General features: G+C 38.0%; 1 protein-coding gene across 1 annotated transcript in view; it reads left to right on the plus strand.

Moving 5' to 3' along the window:
• Positions 1 to 20,885, plus strand: part of TES (testin LIM domain protein) — a 59,776-nt gene that overhangs the window by 25,533 nt on the left and 13,358 nt on the right. The window contains exon 2 of the mRNA XM_053926633.1: positions 495 to 580. Within this exon, the coding sequence (XP_053782608.1) occupies positions 495 to 580 (86 nt within the window). The remainder of the gene's footprint in view (positions 1 to 494; positions 581 to 20,885) is intronic.

Genomic DNA, 20,885 nt, shown 5'->3' on the forward strand with positions numbered 1-20,885 from the left:
GCTTATCCCAGTTCCACGGTATTGAATATGTTTGTTGTTGCTATTAGTACTACTTATCATAATATAAAATAATATTTTTATTGTAAAGCCTAAAATCTTTACTGATTCCTTATTTTCCACAAAATAATGTCATTTGTGGACAGGCTTACTTTCTAAGCTCCTTGTACCTATTGTACACAGCAGCATGTAGTACCCAAAGATAATTAATTCATGACTTTTTGCAACTTACAATATTTGTAGTCTTCTATATAGTTTTATTTTGATGCTTTTCTTTTTATGAACAAAAGCAATAAGAATACAAAGTATGTATGTACATGGAGTCACCATATACATCCCTGGGTGTCATTGATTGACTAAAAAGTGTGATACTCATAAAAGGTTTGTTCGAAAGTTTTGTAAACAGGAATGGTAAGTGGAAATAGAAGTGTAATTTATTGAATTTTTTAGATTTTCAAACATGTAATAATAAATCCATGTTGTTTTCTTCTTAACAGATGGGCTTAGGTCATGAGCAAGGATTTGGAGCCCCATGTTTAAAGTGCAAAGAAAAATGTGAAGGATTTGAACTGCACTTCTGGAGGTAATGTTTTGAAAACTACAACCACATTAGGAATTTCTACTCTTTGGCACTGTTTTCCTCAGAGTGGAAATATCTTACAAATTCTTTAGCCTGGTTGCTAAATTGCAGATCTGTTACATTCTTTTCTAAGAAATAAATAAAACATAAAGCTATTCTGTATGCCTGTCATTAAGTTTGAGCTAATTGGGCCATAGTAACTATATTTAGAATTGTTTGATTTATTTGCTGTCCTTCAGATTTCCTATGAGTATAGAATACTGAGTATGTCTCTTTTTTGAGTGACCAAAAAATCTGTGATAATCTCAGGAATGTTTATTAATTTAATTTTTAGGCTTTTTATAATTACTGGTAACTTTGCATATCTTGTCTGCATATTTGCAGTAAACAATAAATATGAATGATGAATTGAACATTCAGATCCAGATTGTCAGGAAACTTGAATCTGAGTCTGTTCAAAATTTTCAGCTATAAATTCACTGCTGAAAAACTTTGAAGCACTTGAATTTATAATAATAATAAAAAATAATAATTCATTGCCAATCTCTTGATTTGAATTCTGTCTGGCCCTGGCTCGTGTGGCTCAGTGGATTGAGCACCAGCCTGTGAACCAAAGGGTCCCTGGTTCCATCCCAATCAGGGCACATGCCTGGGTTGTGGGCCAGGTCCCCAGTAAGGGTGTGCCAGAAGTAACCTCACATTGATGTTTTTCTCCCTCTCTTTCTCCTTCCCTTCCCCTCTCTAAAAATAAATAAATAAAATCTTTTAAAAAAAGAATTGTGTCTATATATGGAGGACAAATGTTAGATCAAAAATGTGAATTTTGTATAGATCTTGCATGTTATTAAAAATAATATTTAATAACATATCATATAAACCTAACATTGTATTTAAAACCCGTTCTAATGAAAAACATAGATGGTGTTCATCAATGGCAGTCAGGACAGTAATGGTAGCTCATAAGTCTGTTCAAAGCTAGAATCAGCACATTATTGTTAGAAGGAATAAATAAATACAATCAACTTTACATTATTAGGATGGCAGCTGCCTGTTAGAATGAATCTCACTTAAGAACCACTTCTGTACTGCCTCTTTCTATAGGAAACTGTCTAGAGTGAAAAATCTCATCAGCTATTGGGGCTATGTACAGCATAAGTTAAAGAAAAATGTAGAAAAATAAAGTGGGGATATTAGGCTCTTTTAAAAGCTAACTTATTTAGGAAATAAAGGCAGTTTTACATAGTGAAGGCAACAGAAACTTAAGCATACTTAGAATTGAAGATACAGTTCTCTTAAAATTTTCCAGGGAGTTTTTAAATTATAAGATTTTAATAGCTTATCCCTATGCTACCTTTTCAAGGGACATAGCAGTTAGGCAACATGTCTGACATGTATTAAAAAAGTTAAGTCACTAGACACAAAATAGTTTTCATGGATTAGTATATTTTATTAGCTCCTAATGTATGCACCAGTCTCTTGTACTCATAGTACCTTTGTGGAGAGCTGCACTGCCCTCTGCTGGGCGTAGTTCTTACTTTACAATTTTTTTAATTTATGATTACCATATTTTATTGTTTATGCTACTACAGTTGTCCCCACTTTTTCCCCCTTTGCCCACCTCCACCCAGGCACCCCCTCAGGCAGTTCACATATCATTGCCCATGTCCATGGGTCATGCATATATGTTCTTTGGCTCATCCCTTCACCTTCTTTCATCCAGTGCCCCCTCCCCCCTTTATTCTTAAAGTCATCAGCCTGTTCCATGTATCTATCCTTCTGTTTTTACAATCTTAAAATAGTCTTTTTAGTTCTTCTATACAGTTTCCAAAAACTGCTATGAGATTATTAAACCTCATTCTTAAGTGACAGCATCTTATCTTCAAACCAGATTAGTTTATAGTGATTCTTGCTTGCTCTATATTATTTTTCTATTGCTGTTCACTATAATCTGATATTTTGAGATAAAAATATATCAGACAAGAGAAAATCTCTATGGTATGAAAATCACTTTTTTAAAAAAATTTTCCACACAGAATCATAAACATGTCTAGTTATAATCTGAAAATATATTAAGAGGCATGAAAAATGAGGGCTTTCCATGACATATTTCACAGATATAGAAAAAAATTTTCAGAAATTCATATGGAACCATAAACGACCCCGAATAGCTGCAGCAATTTTGAGAAAGAAGAACAAAGCAGGAGGGATCACAATACCTGATATCAAACTGTATTACAAGGCCACTGTCATCAAAATAGCCTGGTACTGGCATAAAAACAGGCACATAGACCAATGGAACAGAACAGAGAGCCCAGAAATAAACTCAAGTCTTTAGAGTCAATTAATATTTGACAAAGGAGGCAGGAGCATAAAATGGAGCAAAAACAGCCTCTTCAACAAATGGTGTTGGGAGATCTAGACAGCTATGTGCAAAAAAATGAAACTCGATCACCAACTTACGCCATACACGAAAATAAACTCAAGATGGATAAAAGACTTAAATATAAGTCGTGACACCATAAAAGTCCTAGAGGAAAACACTGGCAGGAAAATCTCAGACATTCCACACAGCAACATCCTCACAGACATGTCCCCTAAAGCAAGGGACATAAAGGAAAGAATAAACAAATGGGACCTCATCAAAATAAAGAGCTTCTGCAATGCTAAAGAAAACAGCATTAAAATACAAAGAGAACCAACAGTATGGGAAAACATATTTGCCAATGTTACCTCATACAAGGGCCTGATCTCCAAAATACATAAAGAACTCACATGACTGCACTCCAGGAATACAAACAACCCAATTAAAAAATGGGCAAAGGACTTGAACAGACACTTCTCCAAGGAAGACATACAGAGGGCCCAAAGTCATATGAAAAGATGCTCAGCATCACTAGCCATCAGAGATGCAAATTAAAACCACAATGAGGTACCATCTCACACCAGTCAGAGTGGCCAACAGAAACAAATCCACAAACAAATGTTGGAGAGGATGTGGAGAAAAGGGAACCCTAGTGCACTGTTGGTGGGAATGCAGACTGATGAGAACACTGTGGAAAACAGTATGGAATTTCCTCAGAAAACTAAAAGTGGAACTGCCCCTTGACCCAGCAATTCTGCTGCTGGGATTATACCCTAAGAACCCTGAAACACCAATCCAAAAGAACCTGTGCACCCCAATGTTCATAGCAGCACAATTTACAATAGCCAAGTACTGGAAGCAACCTAAGTTCCCATCAGCAAATGAGTGGATCCCAAAACTATGGTACATTTACACAATGGAATTCTATGCAGCAGAGAGAAAGAAGGAGCTTATACCCTTTGCAACAGCATGGATGGAACTGGAGAGCATTATGCTAAGTGAAATAAGCCAGGCGGTGAGAGACAAATACCATATGATCTCACCTTTAACTGGAACATAATCAACAGAAGAAAAAAGCAAACAAAATATAACCAGAGACATTGAGGTTAGGAACAATCTAGCAATAGCCATGGGGGAGTGGGGGGGGGACAGTGAGGAGAGGGGATTACAAGAACTACTATAAAGGACACATGGACAAAATCAAGGGGGAGGGTGGAGGTGGGGGAGGGAAGTGGTTTCAGCTGGTGTGGGGTGGAGGGATGGGGAGAAAAGGCATACAACTGTAATTGAATAACCATAAAAATTTAAAAAAAGAAAGAAAGAAAGAAAGATGAGGCCTTTGGAATGACCTCCAGTCTAGCCTGGGCCTATCCATTTGGTACTAATGCTGTCTTCTTCCTGGCAGGAGTCCAGACACATTTTTCTCAGAATTCTTGATAATTCTCTGACCACAACTGGAAGGCTTTGTGGGCAGTGCCTTTGACCTTCAGATGAGCCATTTTCAGTAGTCTTTGAAGTAACATATTCTAGGCTGGTGGTTCTGAGTGTATCAAAATTCTAGGTCCAGTCTAGGGCCACAGAACTGTTGTGATTAAAGTGGTCATGGGGTCCCAGGACCCTGCCCACTGATCTCCTTCTTCATCTTTATGGTGACCCTTCACTCCTAGGACCTTTGGAGCTTCATGAGGCACAATGTGAAAGTTAGAGTTAAATTACTCTCCATTTCTTAGGAGTCTGTCCCTCCACACAGACACAAGAATGGTCTTTTGAAAGTGAATACTATTATATACTTCCCAGTAGCTTAAGAATCTTGGGTGCTGTCCCACTTGACTTGATCCTTTAGGCAAAGTTTTTGGCATTTGTTGTTAAACCTCAATGACTGGCCTCAATTGTCTTTTCCAGCCTCCCCTCTCATTTCCCTTCCAAGCACCTTGTACTCCAACAGCTTGGATAGATGCTGCTACCTAAAATTTCTGTGCCTTGTCACATGTTTCCTTTGCCTGGAAAGACACTACATCTAACCACCAGGAAACAAAATGTCTTTCCTATTCCTTACGTCTCAGCTGAAGCACTACCTCTGAGATGTCCTCCTTGCTCTCAGTATCAGTCTGTTCAGGCTTCTATAACAAAGTAGACTGTGTGGCTTAAACAACAGAAATTTATTTTCTTACATTTCTAAAGACTAGAAGTCCAAGACCAGGATGCCAGTGTGGTTGGGTTTGGTGAAGAACTTCTTCCTGCCACCTTCTTGTTGTGTCCTCACATGGCCTTTCCTCAGAGTGAGCAAATGGAAAGGAAGACATCTCTCTGTCTTCCTCTTGTTATAAGGCCACCAACCCTATCAGATTAAGACCCCACCCTATGACCTCACATAACTTTATTTACCTCCAGAAAATGCTATATCCAACTATAATCACATTGTAGGTTAGGGCCTCAACATACAAATTGAATTGGGGTGGAGGGGCACAGTTCAGTTGATAACACTCTCATTCCCTGCTTCCACACACCCCTCCGCAAGTAAGGGATTACTTTCCCCCTTAGCACTTCGTACACTTGTTGGAAGCCAGGAAATAAATACTCACACCTGACTGTTTGGATATCCTGCTGGTTCCTTCCATAACAGCGACAAGGTAGTCCACTGTTGCATTCCTTGCAGGTCAGCCTCCTGGGGCACAGCACAGGGTAATAAAGGGTGTTGAGTGGATCTGGGGAGTGAATAGAGGAGATCCAGCAGGTAAGACCACAGTTGCAAAAAGCTAAAAATGAATTCTGAGCTTAAGAAAGTTTAGAGTGGAATTTGTCACTTAGCTAGCCACACCTCACTTTATAGATCAAAGAACTAAAACCCAAAAAGGTTAAAATGACTTATTTGAGCTTATGAGTTATTAATTAAGAATATAATTTGTGAATATTTCCTATGTGCTGTACACCAATGAGCACTTGTAATAGTTTTTTTCTTGCTACACACAAGTTACTACAAATTTAGCAGGTTAAAACAATACCCGTTAATTAACTTAATATCTGTTTATACTTTAAGTCAGAGCCTGGGCAGGCTTATCTGGATTCTCTGCTTAGGGTCTCAAAAGGCTGAAATCAAGGTGTTGGCCAGGTTGGGCTCTTATTTGGAAACTCTAGGGGAAGAGTCTGCTTCCAGACTCATTCCTGATGTTGATAGGATTGATTTCCTTGTGGTTATAGGCCTGAGGTCCCTGTTTTCTTGTCAGCTGGGGGCTGCCTCTTAGCCTTCAGAAGCTACTCACATTCCTTTGCACAGAGCTACCCCCCATCTTCAAAGCCAACAACAGTGCTTAGACTCCTGTCTGTACCTCAAAGCCCTCTGACTTCCTCTTCCGCTCTCAGCCAAAGAAAACTCATTGTTTTTTTAAGGACTTGTGTGATTAGATTTGGTGAACTTGGGTAATGTCTTTTGCCATACAAAGTAACATAATCATGAAAGTAACACCAGGGCGTAAAGGTAATAAAGACCATCTTAAAATTTGGCTTACCACATTTTATGTACCTGATTTACCTTTGAGATAAGTGGTAGTTTTCCCATTTTATATGTGAGAAATAAAAGACTTAAGAAAGTCAGATAACTTACCAAAGACATGGTTTAGAGATGGCAGTGCTGGAATTTGGACTCAGAGCTTGCCAAAAACTTCATCACCACCATCTTTCTACATGGCAGAGCAGAAACTAGAACCCAGGCTTACACTGTTATGACCAGTGAACATCAGACTGCACAAGAGTGTCTTTGTAAAGTGTGGTACCTTTGTGATATTGACATCTTTGTGGACAATGGGGTCCTTTAACTATAAGCTCACCCCTTCTCTAATGCACCAATGATTACAAGACTAAAGGAAAACAGAACATTGAGGATGCCAAACACTTACTAAATAAGAACTACTACCTTCTGGGCATACTTTCAAGTAATATTTAGAGATAATAAATATTTATGAAATATAAGACATAAACCCAAGATTTCAAGAAGTTTATAGCCAATTATTTTATATTGAAAGCATAGTAATATTGGAACCATAGATCATTTATCATGTACATAATAGAATTATTCTTATATCTTATCCTTGACAAATCCTTCCAATAAAACACTTGCATTTTATGAGAAAAATATTATTTGAATATAGCATACATCTGTTCAGAGAATTTCTGATTATGTAGAGCTGGCTGAAACTGAAAATTCCACACCATAAATGGATTAATGCCTGCATTGAATTCTATAACAGGCCCATGCTTAAGTCCATATATGTATATCCCTGTTACAAAGGGCAGCTTCCAACCCTGTTAAAATTATGGTTTGTAGCAGTGCCATGACCATGCTTTTAAATCACTGTGAAGGCTGGCAGCATGTCAAAGCACTTCACTTGCTACTACTTGCCTTGGAAAAACAATAATTTTTACAAATAGGGATACAAAAAACCTTTCTATTTTGGGAGGATGAGGGGGGTAGTTTGACTGCCTTCAGCTTGAAACTGTAAATCTGTGTTTTTTTGAGGCAATGCTTTTGATTAATTTTGTTACTACTTTGGATTTAGCACAAGGACTCTGAAAGTGTAATGTAAATTGTGAGTATAGTTTTGCTTTGTCACGCATATTAATGTTTGTACATATATATGTTAACATGCTGAACTTTTTGGCATAAACAATCATGCTCCTCCAACACCTTAGAGCTTCCTAGCCTAAGAGATGCAGTCTCCTTTGCATCTTTTAAAGTCATAAAAAGGCTGTTTTAAACTAAATTCTGAATCCCCCTCCTTTTTCTCCCACATAACTTTTATTAACATCCTATGAAGAGTTTAGGGAGAATTGCTGTATGGGACAGTTGACAAGATTTAGAGATTTGGCACCTGTGCTTGAGTGTGGGACTTGATTTATATGCTCCTGAAAAATTCTAGCAAATTAGAGTAACTCAAGTGGATTTAACAAACATAAACTATCTAAGTCTACATATATTATCAAAAATTATCCATGACTCATCTGAGGAAAGATACTATACCAACCTTACAAACATAGCCTCTAGCACATGGGTAATATGCTCACCCACATCCTCTTTCTGTTTTTCTTTTTATTTGGTATAAAACCATTCTTTAAAAATGGCCCTTCATTTCTTAAGAAGGATGAATCTGGGTTATAGACTGAAATTAAATATGTGATAAATGTCTCACTCATCCTCATGCCTTCTTTTGTATACCAAGATAACAGCGTCCTTTTCTTCCTCAATTCTTCAGTAAGGTTTTCCTTTTAATGAGTTTATCAGATGTCTTCCAAATGACTTTAAAACTTTTTAAAAGATATTTCCAAAACCAAAATGTCTCAATTTAAATATGGGAAATTCAAATATAAAACAGTTGTAAAGGATTTAGAACAATATTTAAAATTAGATTAGTAGTAAAAGGCAAAAAGATTTACATGATCTTAAAAGAAACCAGAGTATCTGCAAATCAATAAACCTGATACACTACATAAACAAAATGAAGGATAAAAGCATATGATCATGCCAGTAGATAAAGAAAAAACATTTGATATAATCCAGCACCCATTTAAGATAAAAACCTCAGCAAAGAGGGGATAGAGGAAATATATGTCAATGTAATAAAGGCCACATATGACAAACCCACAGCCAATATCATACTCAAGGGCAAAAATTGTTTCCCTTAAAGTCTGGAACAAGACAAGGACGTTCTGTTTCACCTCTCTTATTCAATATAGTACTGGAAGTCCTCGGCACAACAGCCAGACAAGAAGAAATAAAAGGCATCCTTTATTTGCAGATGACATGATAGTTAGTGTACATAGAAAACCCTACAGGTTCCACCAAAAAAGTACTTGTCCTAAGAAGTGAATTCAGCAAAGTACCAGGATTCAAAGTCTATATTCAGAAATCGAAGGCAGTACTGTACACCAACAATGAACTATCAAATGGAGAAACTAAAAAAAACATTTACTATTGCCACATCAACAAAAAAATAGGATACCTAAGGAATAAATTTAACCAAGGAGGTATAAGACCTGTACTTCGAAAACTATAGGACACCGGAGAAAGAAATTGTGGATGATACAAATAAGTGGAAGCAGACTGGAAGAATTAACATCATTAAAATATAGTACATAATACCCAAAGCAATCTATAAATTCAGCACACTTCCTATTAAAATACCAATGGCATATTTCACAGATCTAGAACAAATATTCCAAAAATTTACATGGAACAAAAAAATACCCCAAATAGCTCATCAATCTTGGGAAAGAAGAATAAAGTTGGATGTATCACAAGCTCTGGTATTAAACTATACTACAAGGCCACTGTAATCAAAACAGTATGGTACTGGCATAAGAACAGACATGTAGGTCAATGGAACAGAACAGAGAGCCCAGAAATAAACCCCATGCCTTTATGGTCAATTAATATTTGACAAAGGACACAAGAGTAAACATTTGACAATGGAGTAAAAAACAGTCTCTTCAGAGGAGAAGATGGCAGCCAAGTAGGTGGAAGCTGAGTCTACTTGCTGTTGCCCCCAACTCAGATTCTTGGCTGGTCTTCTGACACATAACCTGAACAACCAATGGAATCTTAGCTGATAGGAATATTGGAAGCCAAGGAGTACAGAAGATGCTTTACAGTGGGTGGTAACGAGATTTTATAGGTATGAATAGTGCTTGCAGCCATAGAGAAACTTGTCAGAAATTGCAGCATTGTGGGTCCCTCCCCTCCCAGGGTAGGGAACTCCCAGACCCAAGCTTGGAATGACTTGGGAGGATATATGAAGTTGGGGAGATCCAGGCTACACACACACAGCGAGCAGCATGCCCATGGCTGCAGCACCAAATACCAACTGGGAGAATGCCAGAGAGAGAAAAGGATTCTATCCCCGCAATGGATCAGGGGCCACACCTGGACTGGGCAGAGGCAGGCTGCAGCCAGCTGTGACCAGGAGATACTTTTGGCTTTTTGGAGAGGTGGTGTGTGTGGAAAACTGGACAGTGTCTTGGTACTGCAGTAGGTGTGCCATGGGGAGACTTTTAAAAGGGAGGCTGAAGCATGCTGGGCTGGGACCCTGTGAGCGGCTGCCCTGCCAACAAAGGACAAGGTTGAAAGCGCAGTTTGCTCCCACTGAATATAGTTGGGCAGAGGTATCAGAAAGTTACACGGTAAGGGGATTTCTGGGCCTCATCCCAGTGTGGCTAGCAGGCTGGGGGCTGTGCAGAGTGTAGTGTTCAGGACTGTGTCTGCTTCGAGGGCCGTGGCTAGCAAGAGTTGAGCACCTGAGATTATTTATAGCCAGGCAGAGCCCTCTTCCCCAGCAGTGTTCAAACCTCTGGGAAGGAAAGAACGTATCCAGCTCCCACCTCCTGCAGGATTGCAAGCACTGCATCTAACAGGGAAGCTCTGCAAACAGGCAGGGCAGGTTCAAGAACCCCCTATAGGAGAAAGACAGAAAGAGAAACTCTAAAAAGGCCAATTGTGTATCTCTCTCAGGGAGACAAAATTCACTGGCCCCCAGGGCCTTATTCCACAGAGGCCAGCAGGGTAGGGAGATCAGGAATTGGTTCTGCAAGGGGGAATCAGGGCCCTGCCCAGCCTTGGCTCTCACACAGATCTGCCATCAGCGCCAAGCAGGAAAGAGCTGACCCTCTTATACAGATTGGCCCTCCCTTGAAACAGACAGCTAGTTCATCAGAAAATATACATTATTGGAAATAAGCTGGGTCAACCAAGACCAGTGGCACAGGGGCAGGAGGGACACACCCACAATTTTCCCAGAAGATTAAACAGTGTCTCCCATGGGAGATCCAGGGACTCCACCTCCTGATCACAATAGAAGCCCCCCTCTAGAGGCAGGTGAAGGTGACACATGTGGTGCTGCTTGAAGTCAGATGACCCACCCCTGGACCTTGAGCTGATAAAAAGACAGAGGCAGATCCAACAAGAGAAGACAGAAGGCAAACACCAAACTGTGCTGAGATGAATTCCACCTTGTTCATCTTCAGAATTTGTGTTTTTTTTCCTCTTGCATAGCCTTTTAACATTTCTTCTATTTCTTCCATTGTATTCCAGCTAACTATTTTTTGACTTTTATTTTTTTATTCTTCTTATTTATATTTTTGCACTTTATTTTTATTTTAAATATCACATTATATTCCATTTTGCCTTCTTCTTGCCCTTTCTTATTTTCATTTTAAATTTTATTTCCCCCTTTCTATGCCTTGTTCCTACTTCTTACTCTTACTATTTCTTCTTCCTCTATCCTCTCAAAATCATTTTTCTTTCCTTTAGTTAGCTCACATTCTTTTTCCATTTCTTACAACATTCTTATTTTCTTTCCACCTTTATTAATCATTGCTTGTTTGGCATAGATATTGTAGTTACTGCTGTTTTTCTTCAATTTTATTCCTATTTGTTCACTATTTTTTTATTTCAGATCTCATAGGTTAGTCTCCCCATGTCTTACTACATTTTGCTTTCCTCCTGCCCTTGTTTATTTGAGTTCAGAATTTTATTTTTTCCCTCTTTTTGCCTGGTTTCCATTCCTTACTCTTATTAGTTGCCCCTCTATCCTCTCAAAATAATTTGTCTTTACTGTAGACATCTCATATTCTCTCTTCTCTTATAATATTCTTACTCTCTTTCCACCTTTATTCATCTTAGCTCATCTGGCATTGTTACTGACACTGCTGTGGTTTTTCTTCAGTTTTGCTCCTATTGGTTCACTATTTTTTAAATTTTATTTCAAACCACATATTATACTCTTCCTTTTTCTTACTCCATTTTACCATTGCCCTTCCCTTTTTTATTTATGTTTTATATTCTATTTTCTCCTTTTCCTTGGCTTCTTTCTATTTCCTACTTTTATTATTTCTCCTCCTCCTTCCCTCTCAAATCATTTTTCTCTCTGTTAGTCATCTCATTCTTTTTTCCTATCTTATAATATTCTTAATCTCTTAACACCTGTATCATTCTTTGCTCATTTGCTATTGATATTGCTGATGTAGTAGGGGGGCATTTTTGTTGGTGCGGGTTTGGTTTTCTGGGTGGTTTTGCTTTGTTCTGCCAGTACCTGTACAACAGCATTCAGGATGTGGTAGGGGTTGTGACTCTCTTCCAGCCAGCCAGAAGTGAGAACCCACCAATGAATGAGCTATCAATTATCAAAGCCCACGTATAGTAAAAAAGGCAACATAAACTGAATAAAGGGGACCCCTAGAGCCCCCAAATCAGGAGATCAAAGAGACTGCACCACGGAGTCCCACAGAACTCCTACCACAGAAGGCCACTGCATGGAGATAGGCAGTCAAAGCACAGCGATCTGAGATACAGAAACAAACAAAAAGAGTCACCTAAAATGGGGAGACAAAGAACAACCCCCAATCAAAAGGAAAGGTGGAGTCCCCAGAAATGGGTCTGAATGAATTTGAGGCAAGCAGTCTATTAGATATAGAGTCCAAAATAATGGTTACAAGGGTGCCAAAGAAACTCAGAACTATAAGGAACTTTATAGGGGCTATAGCAGCATGAAAAAAAGACATAGGAACTATGAATAAGAACCAGGGGGAAATAAAGAATACAATATTGGAAATGAAGAATACACTAAAAGGATTAAAGCAGGCTAGATGAAGAAGCGGGCCAAATTAGTGAGCTAAAAGACAAGGTAGGGGGAAAAAACGCCCAGTGAGAACAATAAAATGAAAAAGACTCAAAAAGAACAAAGATAGTTTAAGGGAGCTTCCGGTCATTGTGAAATGTAACAACATTCACATCATAGGACTATCAGAAAGAGAAGAAAAGAGTATGGGATAGAAAACCTGTTTGAAAACATGATGACAGAAAACTTCCCCAACTTGGAGAGGTAAGAAGTCATGCAAGTTCAGGAAGCACACAGGATCCTAATCAAGATGAAACAAATGCAAATGGATCATTTTCAAAGATAGACCACATGGTAGGACACAAAACAAGCCTTAACAAATTCAAGAAAATTGAAATCATATCATGCATCTTCTTGGATCACAATTGCTTGAAATTAAAACCAACCTAAAGAAAAAAGTCAAAAACATTCAAATACATGGATACTGAAAAACAGGTTATTAAGTAATGAGTTGGGTTAACAATGAGATCAGGAAAGAAATCAAACAGTATATGAAAACAAAATGAACACACAACAACCCAAAACTCAGGAGACACAGTGAAGGCAGTCCTGAGAGGGAAGTTCATAGCAATACAGGCTGACCTAAAGAAGACAGAAAAATCTCAAATAAAAAACCTAACCCTACATCTGAAAGAACTGCAAGAACAACAACAAATTCCAGAGCAAGTAGAAGAAAGGAAATAATTAAGATCAGCAGAATTAAATGACATAGAGACTGAAAAAACAATCCAACAAATCAATGAATCCAGGAGGTGGTTCTTTGAAAAGAAAAAGCAAATTGACAAGCCTTTCACCAGACTCATCAAGAAAAATAGAGGATCCAAATAAAATCAGAAACAAAAGAGAGATTACAATTGATACCGCAGAAATACAAAGGATTGTCAGAAATTACTATGAACAACTATATGCCAAAAAACTGGACAACCTAGGTTAAATGGACAAATTTCTGGAAACACACAGTCTCGCAAAACTGAATCAATAAGAAACAGAAAGCCTGAACAGATGGGTAGCAACCAGAAAAATTGAAGCAGTAATCCAAACACTCCCAGAGCACAAAGGCCCTGGACCAGATGGCTTCACAGGCGATTTTTACCAAACATTCAACAACTAACACCTATCCTCAAACTATTCCAAAGAATTCAAGAAGAGAGAAGACTCAAACTCTTTTTATGAGGCCAGTATTATCTCAATTCCAAAACCAGGTAAAGACACAAGAAAGAAAGAAAATTATAGGCCAGTATCACTGATGAATAGAGATGCTAAAATCCTCAACAAAATATTGACAGTCTGTATCCAGACTGTATCCAGCAATACATTAAAAGGATCATACACGACAATCAAATGGGATTTATCCCAGGGATGGTAAGGATGGTGTAACATTTGTAAATCAATAAACATAATTCATCACATAAACAGTTTCAAAGACAAAAATCACATGATCATATCTTAGATGTTGAAAAAACATTTGCAAAATTCATCACCAATTTATGATAAAAACACTCAACAAAGTGGGAGTAGAGAGAGCATATGTCAACGATAAAGGCCATATACGAGAAACCTACAGCCAACAACATGCTGAATGGGTAAAAACTAAAAGCATTTCCCTTAAGATCAGGAGTAAGACAAGGGTGCCCACTTTCACCACTCTTATTCAACATAGTACTGGAAGTTCTTAGCCATAGTGATAGACAAGGAAAAGAAATAAAATGCATCCAATTGGAAAGGAGGAAATAAAGCACATTATTCAGAGACGTCATGATATTGTACATAGAGAATCCTATAGTCTCCACCAAAAAACTACTTGACCCAATAAGTGAATTCAGCAAAGTAGTGGGATACAAAGTTCATATTCAGAAATTGATCACATTCTTGTACACCAACAATGAAGTATGAGAAAAAAAAAAACTAAGAAAAAAATCCATTTACTATAGCAACAAGAAAAATAAAGTACCTAACAATAAATCTAATGAAGGATGTGAAAAAACCTGTACTTGGAAAATTATAGAACACTGAAGAAATAAATTGTGGAAGATGCAAATAAGGAATCATTTACTGTATTCATGGATTGGAATAATTAACATCAATAAAATATGCATACTACCCAAAGTGATCTATAGATTCAACACAATTCCTATTAAAATACCAATGGCATATTTCACAGATCTAGGACAAATATTCCAAATATTTAGATGGAACCAGAAAAGACCCCAAATAGCCTCAAAAATCTTGAGAAAGAAGAATAAAGTTGGATGTATCACAATACTTGATATCAAATTATACTACAAGGCCACTATTATCAAGACTGTCTGGTACTGGCATAAGAACAGACTATAGATCAATAGAACAGTAGAGAGCCCAGAAATAAACACATGTCCTCTATCGTTGATTAATATTTGACAAAGGGGGCACAGGCATACAAAGGAGTGAAAACAGTCTCTTCAATAAATAGTGTTTGGAGAACTGAACTCGTACATGCAGGGAAAAAAAAATAAACTCAAACTGGATAAAGGACCTAAAAATAAATTGTGATACCATAAAAGCCCTGACAGAACACAGGCACATTTCAGATATCCTATGTAGTAATTTATTTGCTGCTATATCTCCTAGGGTAAGGGAAATAAAGGAAAAAATAAACAAGTGGAACTGCATCAAATTAAAGTTTCTTCACAGCTAAAGAAACAATCATCAATTTAAAAGAAACTGGGAGAACATATTTGCCAATGATGTACCAGACCAGGGTTTAATTTCCAAAATATATAAAAAACTCGCACAACTGAGGGAACACAACTCAATTTAAAAAATGGGCAAAAGGATAATTGGGGGCTTCCAGCCAAGATGGAGGTGTAGGTAGACACACTGTGCCTCCTTGCACAACCAAAAGAATGACAACAATTTAAAAACAAAAAACAACCAGCACTGACAGAAAATCAAACTGTGTGGAAGTCCAACAACCAAGGAGATGAAGGAACATTCATCCAGACCAGTAGGAGGGGTGGAGATGGGCAGCGGGGTGGAGAGGACTCCAGGCAAGGTAGCAGCTGGCAGACCCAGCGAAGTGGCAGATTGTGGAGCAGGGTGGGAAAAGCTGCAGCTGGCTGGTGAGGTGGCAGCTGGTGGACCAGGTGACAGACTGTGCAACCCAGAGTTCCAGTGTGGGAAAATAAAGCCTCAAACCACTGATTGAAAACACCCGTGGGGGTGGAGGCAGCAATAGGAGAAACTCCCAGCTTCACAGGAGAGTTCGTGGGGGAGACCCACAGGATCCTAGAATGTACACAAACCTACCCACTCGGGAAGCAGCACCAGAAGGGCCCAATTTGATTGTGGGTAGAGGAGGGAGTGACTGAAAACCAGTACAGACTGGAGCAAGTGCTATTGCTCCCTATCAGACCCCTCCCCCACATACAGCCTCACAGTGCAGCAAAGAGCATTACCCCACCCTGGTAGATACCTAAGGCTCTGCCGCTTTACATAATGGGTGTGCCAAAGCAAACAAAAAAATGGCCCAAATGAAAGAACAGATCAAAGCTCCAGAAAAAATACAACTAAGTGACAAAGAGATAGCCAACCTATCAGATGCATAGTTCAAAACACTGGTAATGAGGAAGCTCACGGAATTGGTAGAATTTGGTCACAAATTAGATGAAAAAATGAATGCTATGCTTAGAGAAACAAAGGAAAATGCACAGGGAACCAATAGTGATGGGAAGGAAACTGGAACTCAAATCAACGGTGTGGACCAGAAAGAAGAAAGAACATCCAGAACAGAATGAAGAAACAAGAATTCAAAAAAATGAGGAGAGGCTTAGGAACCTCCAGGACATCTTGAAATGTTCCAACATCCGAATTATAGGGGTGCCAGAAGGAGAAGAGGAAGAACAAAAAATTGAAAACTTACTTGAACAAATAATGAAGGAGAACTTCCCTAATCTGGCAAAGGAAATAGACTTCCAGGAAGTCCAGGAAGCTCAGAGAGTCCCAAAGAAGCTGAACCCGAGGAGGAACACACCAAGGCACATCATAATTACATTAGCCAAGATTAAAGATAAGGAAACAGCAAGAGAAACAGAGACAGTTACCTACAAAGGAGTTCCCATAAGACTGTCAGCTGATTTCTCAAAAGAGACCTTACAGCAAGAAGGGGCTGGAAAAAAGTATTCTAAGTCATGAAAGGCAAGGACCTACATCCAAGATTGCTCTATCCAGCAAAGCTTTCATTTAGAATGGCAGGGCAGATAAAGTGCTTCTCAGATAAGGTCAAGTTAAAGGAGTTCATCATCACCAAGCCCTTATTATATGAAGTGTTAAAGGGATTTATCTATGAAAAAGAAGATAAAAAAGATGAACAGTAAAAATGACAGCAAACTCACAGTTATTAACAACCACACCTAAAACCAAAACAAAAGCAAACTAAGCCAACAACTAGAACAGGAACAGAACCACAGAAATGGAGACCACATGGAGGGTTATCAACAGGGGAGTAGGAGGGGGAGAGAGGGGGGAAAGGTACAGAGAATAAGTAGCATAAATGGTAGGCAGAAAAATAGACAGGGGGAGGGTAAGAATAGTGTAGGAAATGTAGAAGCCAAAGAACTTACATGTATGACCCATGGACATGAAGTATAGGGGGGGAATGTGGGAGAGAGGGGGTGTGCAGGATGGAGTGGAGTGAAGGGCGGAAAATGGGACAAATGTAATAGCATAATCAGTAAAATATATTAAAAATAAATAAATAAATAAAGGGCAAAGGACCTGAATAGACACTTCTCTAAGGAGGACATACAGAGGGCCCATAGACATAGGAAAATATGCTCAACATCACTAGCCTTCAGAGAGATGCAAATTAAAACTACAATGAGATAGCACCTCACACCTGTCACAATGACTATCATTAATAAAACAAGTGCTGGTGAGGATGTGGAAAAAAGGGAACCTTTGTGCACTGTTGTTGGGAATGCAGACTGCTATAGCCACTGTGGAAAACAGTATGGAATTACCTCAAAAAATTAAAAATGTAACTACATTTTGACCCAGTAATTCCATTGCTGGGAATATACCCTAAGAATCCTGAAACACCAATTCAGAAGAACATATGCATCCCTATGTTCTTAACAGCAAGATTTACAGTAGCTAAGTGTTGGAAACAGCCCAAGTGCCTATCAATAGATGAATGGGCTAAAAAAGTATGGTACATTTACACAATGGAATACTCTGCAGCAGAAGGAAAGAATTCCTACCTTTTGCAATAGCATGAATAGAACTGGAGACTATTATGCTAAGTGAAATAAGGCAGTTGGTGAAATGCAAATGCCACATGACCTCACTTATAACTGGAATCTAATGAACAAAATAAACTAATAAGAAAAATAAAACCAGAGACATGGAAACATGGAACAACCTGATAGCTTTAGGAAGAGATTTGGAAGGGGTGGGAATGGTGGAAGGAAGGGGAAGGGACTAGTCAAAGAACAGGTATGAATGGCTTATGGATATGCACAACAGAGAGAGACATTGACTGTGGTGAGGGGGGTGGTCTGGGTGGAGGGGGGGCACAAAAGGAAAAAAAGAAATAAGGACAACTGTATTAAAATAAATAAAAATTTTAAAAATTTTAAGAAGTCTCTTCAATAAACAACGTTAGAAAAATTGGACAAGTCCATGCAAAAAAATGAAGTTAGGCCACCAATTTACAGCAAACACAAGAATAGACTCAAAATGGATAAAAGACAAATCTTAAGTCATAAAACAATGAAAATTCTAAAAGTAAACATAGGCAGTAAAATCTCAAGACATCTCTTTGAGCAATATTTTTGCTCATATGTCTCCTAGGGCAAGGAAAACAAAAGAAAAAATAAACAAATGGCGCTACAAACTAAAAAGCTTCTGCACAGAAAAAGAAACCATCAACAAAAAAAGAAAAAGGAACATACTGTATAGGAGAAGGTATTCACCAATGACTCAGCCGATAAGGGGTTAATTTCTAAAATATATAAAGAACTTATACAACTCAACATGAGGAAGATAAACAATCCAATTCAAAAATTGGGTGAAGGATCTGAATAGATACTTCTCCAAAGAGGACATACAGATGGCCAATTGACATTATGGAAAAATGTTCAATGTCACTAATCATTAGAGAGATGCAAATTAAAACCACAATGAGTTATCACCTCACACCTGCCAGAGTTGCTACCATCAATAAATCAGTAAACAAGTGTTTGTGAGGATGTGGAGAAAAGGGAACCCTAGTGCACTGTTGGAATGCAGATTTGTGCATCCACTGTGGGGAATAGTATGGAGCTTCCTCACAAAACTAAAAATAGAAACTGCCATTTGACCCAGTGATCCCACTTTTGGAAATATATTCTAAGAATCCCTAGGCACCAATTAGAGTATATGTACTCCTATGTTCATATCAGTATTATTTATGATAGCCAGCATCTAGAAACAGTCCAAATCAGTAGGTGAGTGGATAAAAAAAGGAATCTTACCTTTCGCAACAGCATGGATGAACTTGGATATTACTATGTTAAGTTAATAAGCCAGTCAGAGAAATACAAATACCATCTGATCTCACTTATATGTGGAATCTAATGAGCAAAATAAACAGACATACAATATAGGAACAGAGGCATGAGTACTTGGAACACAATGACAGCTGTCAGAGAGGAGGGTGAGGCAGGGACTGGATGAAAGAAGGTAATTGGATTAGCCACAGAACATACATGCATAACTCATGGACACAGACAACAGTGTGGTGATGGCCAGAGCAACGGGGGTATTGGGGTTAGGTGGAGGCTGACAGAGGAAAGGGGCAGGGAATGGGGACATATGTAATAGTGTCAACGATAAAAGAAAAATATTTATTAAAAAGCTAGATTAGTAGCAAACACCACAGATTTCCACAATGGATAGCTCTTGGCCCCTGGCCCACATTTTATAGGATTCCTTCTTGCACGGTAGTTTGTAGTTGTCCCTTTTTATTGTATAAATGATGCTTGAGTGTACGGAATCGAAGTTATGTGATCATTCCAACTGCTTCAATGACGACAGCTCGAGCCAAAAGAACCATTCCATCCCTCCTGAGTCACATTCTTGCTAAGTGCTCTGTTACTGCATGTCACCTTTTGAAGCAAGGATGCAGATGAGCCTTATAATGTATTTGTGATTTTAAAAACTATAATTAACCAATCATAGGTTTTTCCTGATAATTGAACACATTGTGACTCCTTTAGCTACTTCTTTTCCCTCATCACTGCTACTACTGGTGTATTATTTAAACCTGATTTTTACTTGCTTAATAAAGGTATGTTAGGTGGTTGAAGCAGTCACTAGGGTAAGCAGATTTCCTCAGAATGTGAATCTTCCAATAATAGCCAAGACAAATAATAAGAAAATATATACAGGTGGCTCTTATATCATTGGTTAATATGCCTTTTTATATACAACACTTTCATAGTATATATAATTCATGTAACCATGGTACAATTTGTCATAGTCTATGCTTTGGAAACCGGCAGGCTTTACTTCACTTGTTTTTTTTACTACTTATCTAGCAGTTTCTAAAAATCTAACTCCCGTTATTATGCGACAGCTGTAGAACTGGATAATAAACATTTCCAAAGCAAGTCTAATGTTCACCACATATCCTTGTAATATTATTACTTTTTTAGTCAATCACTTTGATAATTATTAGGATGTATACTGTAATTCACAGCATAGAAAGATTTCTATCTATATTAAGAACTATGTTCCCACCCCACCTCTTTCCCTCAGGAATCTGTAATTTTAAACTTGACCCAAAAGCAGTGTGATAGTTTAATGACTAATTATATATATATTTTGTTAACCAACCAAAGAACAAGAACGAAGAGAATGTACTATAATAGAATAATATACTCCTTTCCACTAGATGGAAGTATAAGAGGACCAGATGTAAGAGTCTTTAATCAGAATGTGCAAACTCTTCAGCAAATTCTCACCAAATGAATATTGTTGACCAGTGTATGTGCAAAGAAAGTAGTTTGCGTCCTCACCCTTCTACATGTAGATGTCTCTATATCTACAGAGGTATTTCTACATCTCTGTCTCTTTCTCCCTTTCTGTCTCTTACTTTCTGGAACTGTATAAGTCAGATTAATGTCTTCAGTTTGCAAAACTCACCTTAAGAAAACTCAGAACATAAAAATTATAATGATTTAATGTTAATAATACATTATTTGGCAAAGAGATTCATTTAAGAGTTTTTGTTTCTTTTAACTTTCTGATGTAGAGAAATCCAATT

This window comes from Desmodus rotundus, chromosome 6 (assembly GCF_022682495.2).
Source record: "Desmodus rotundus isolate HL8 chromosome 6, HLdesRot8A.1, whole genome shotgun sequence".
Taxonomy (NCBI): Eukaryota; Metazoa; Chordata; class Mammalia; order Chiroptera; family Phyllostomidae; genus Desmodus; species Desmodus rotundus.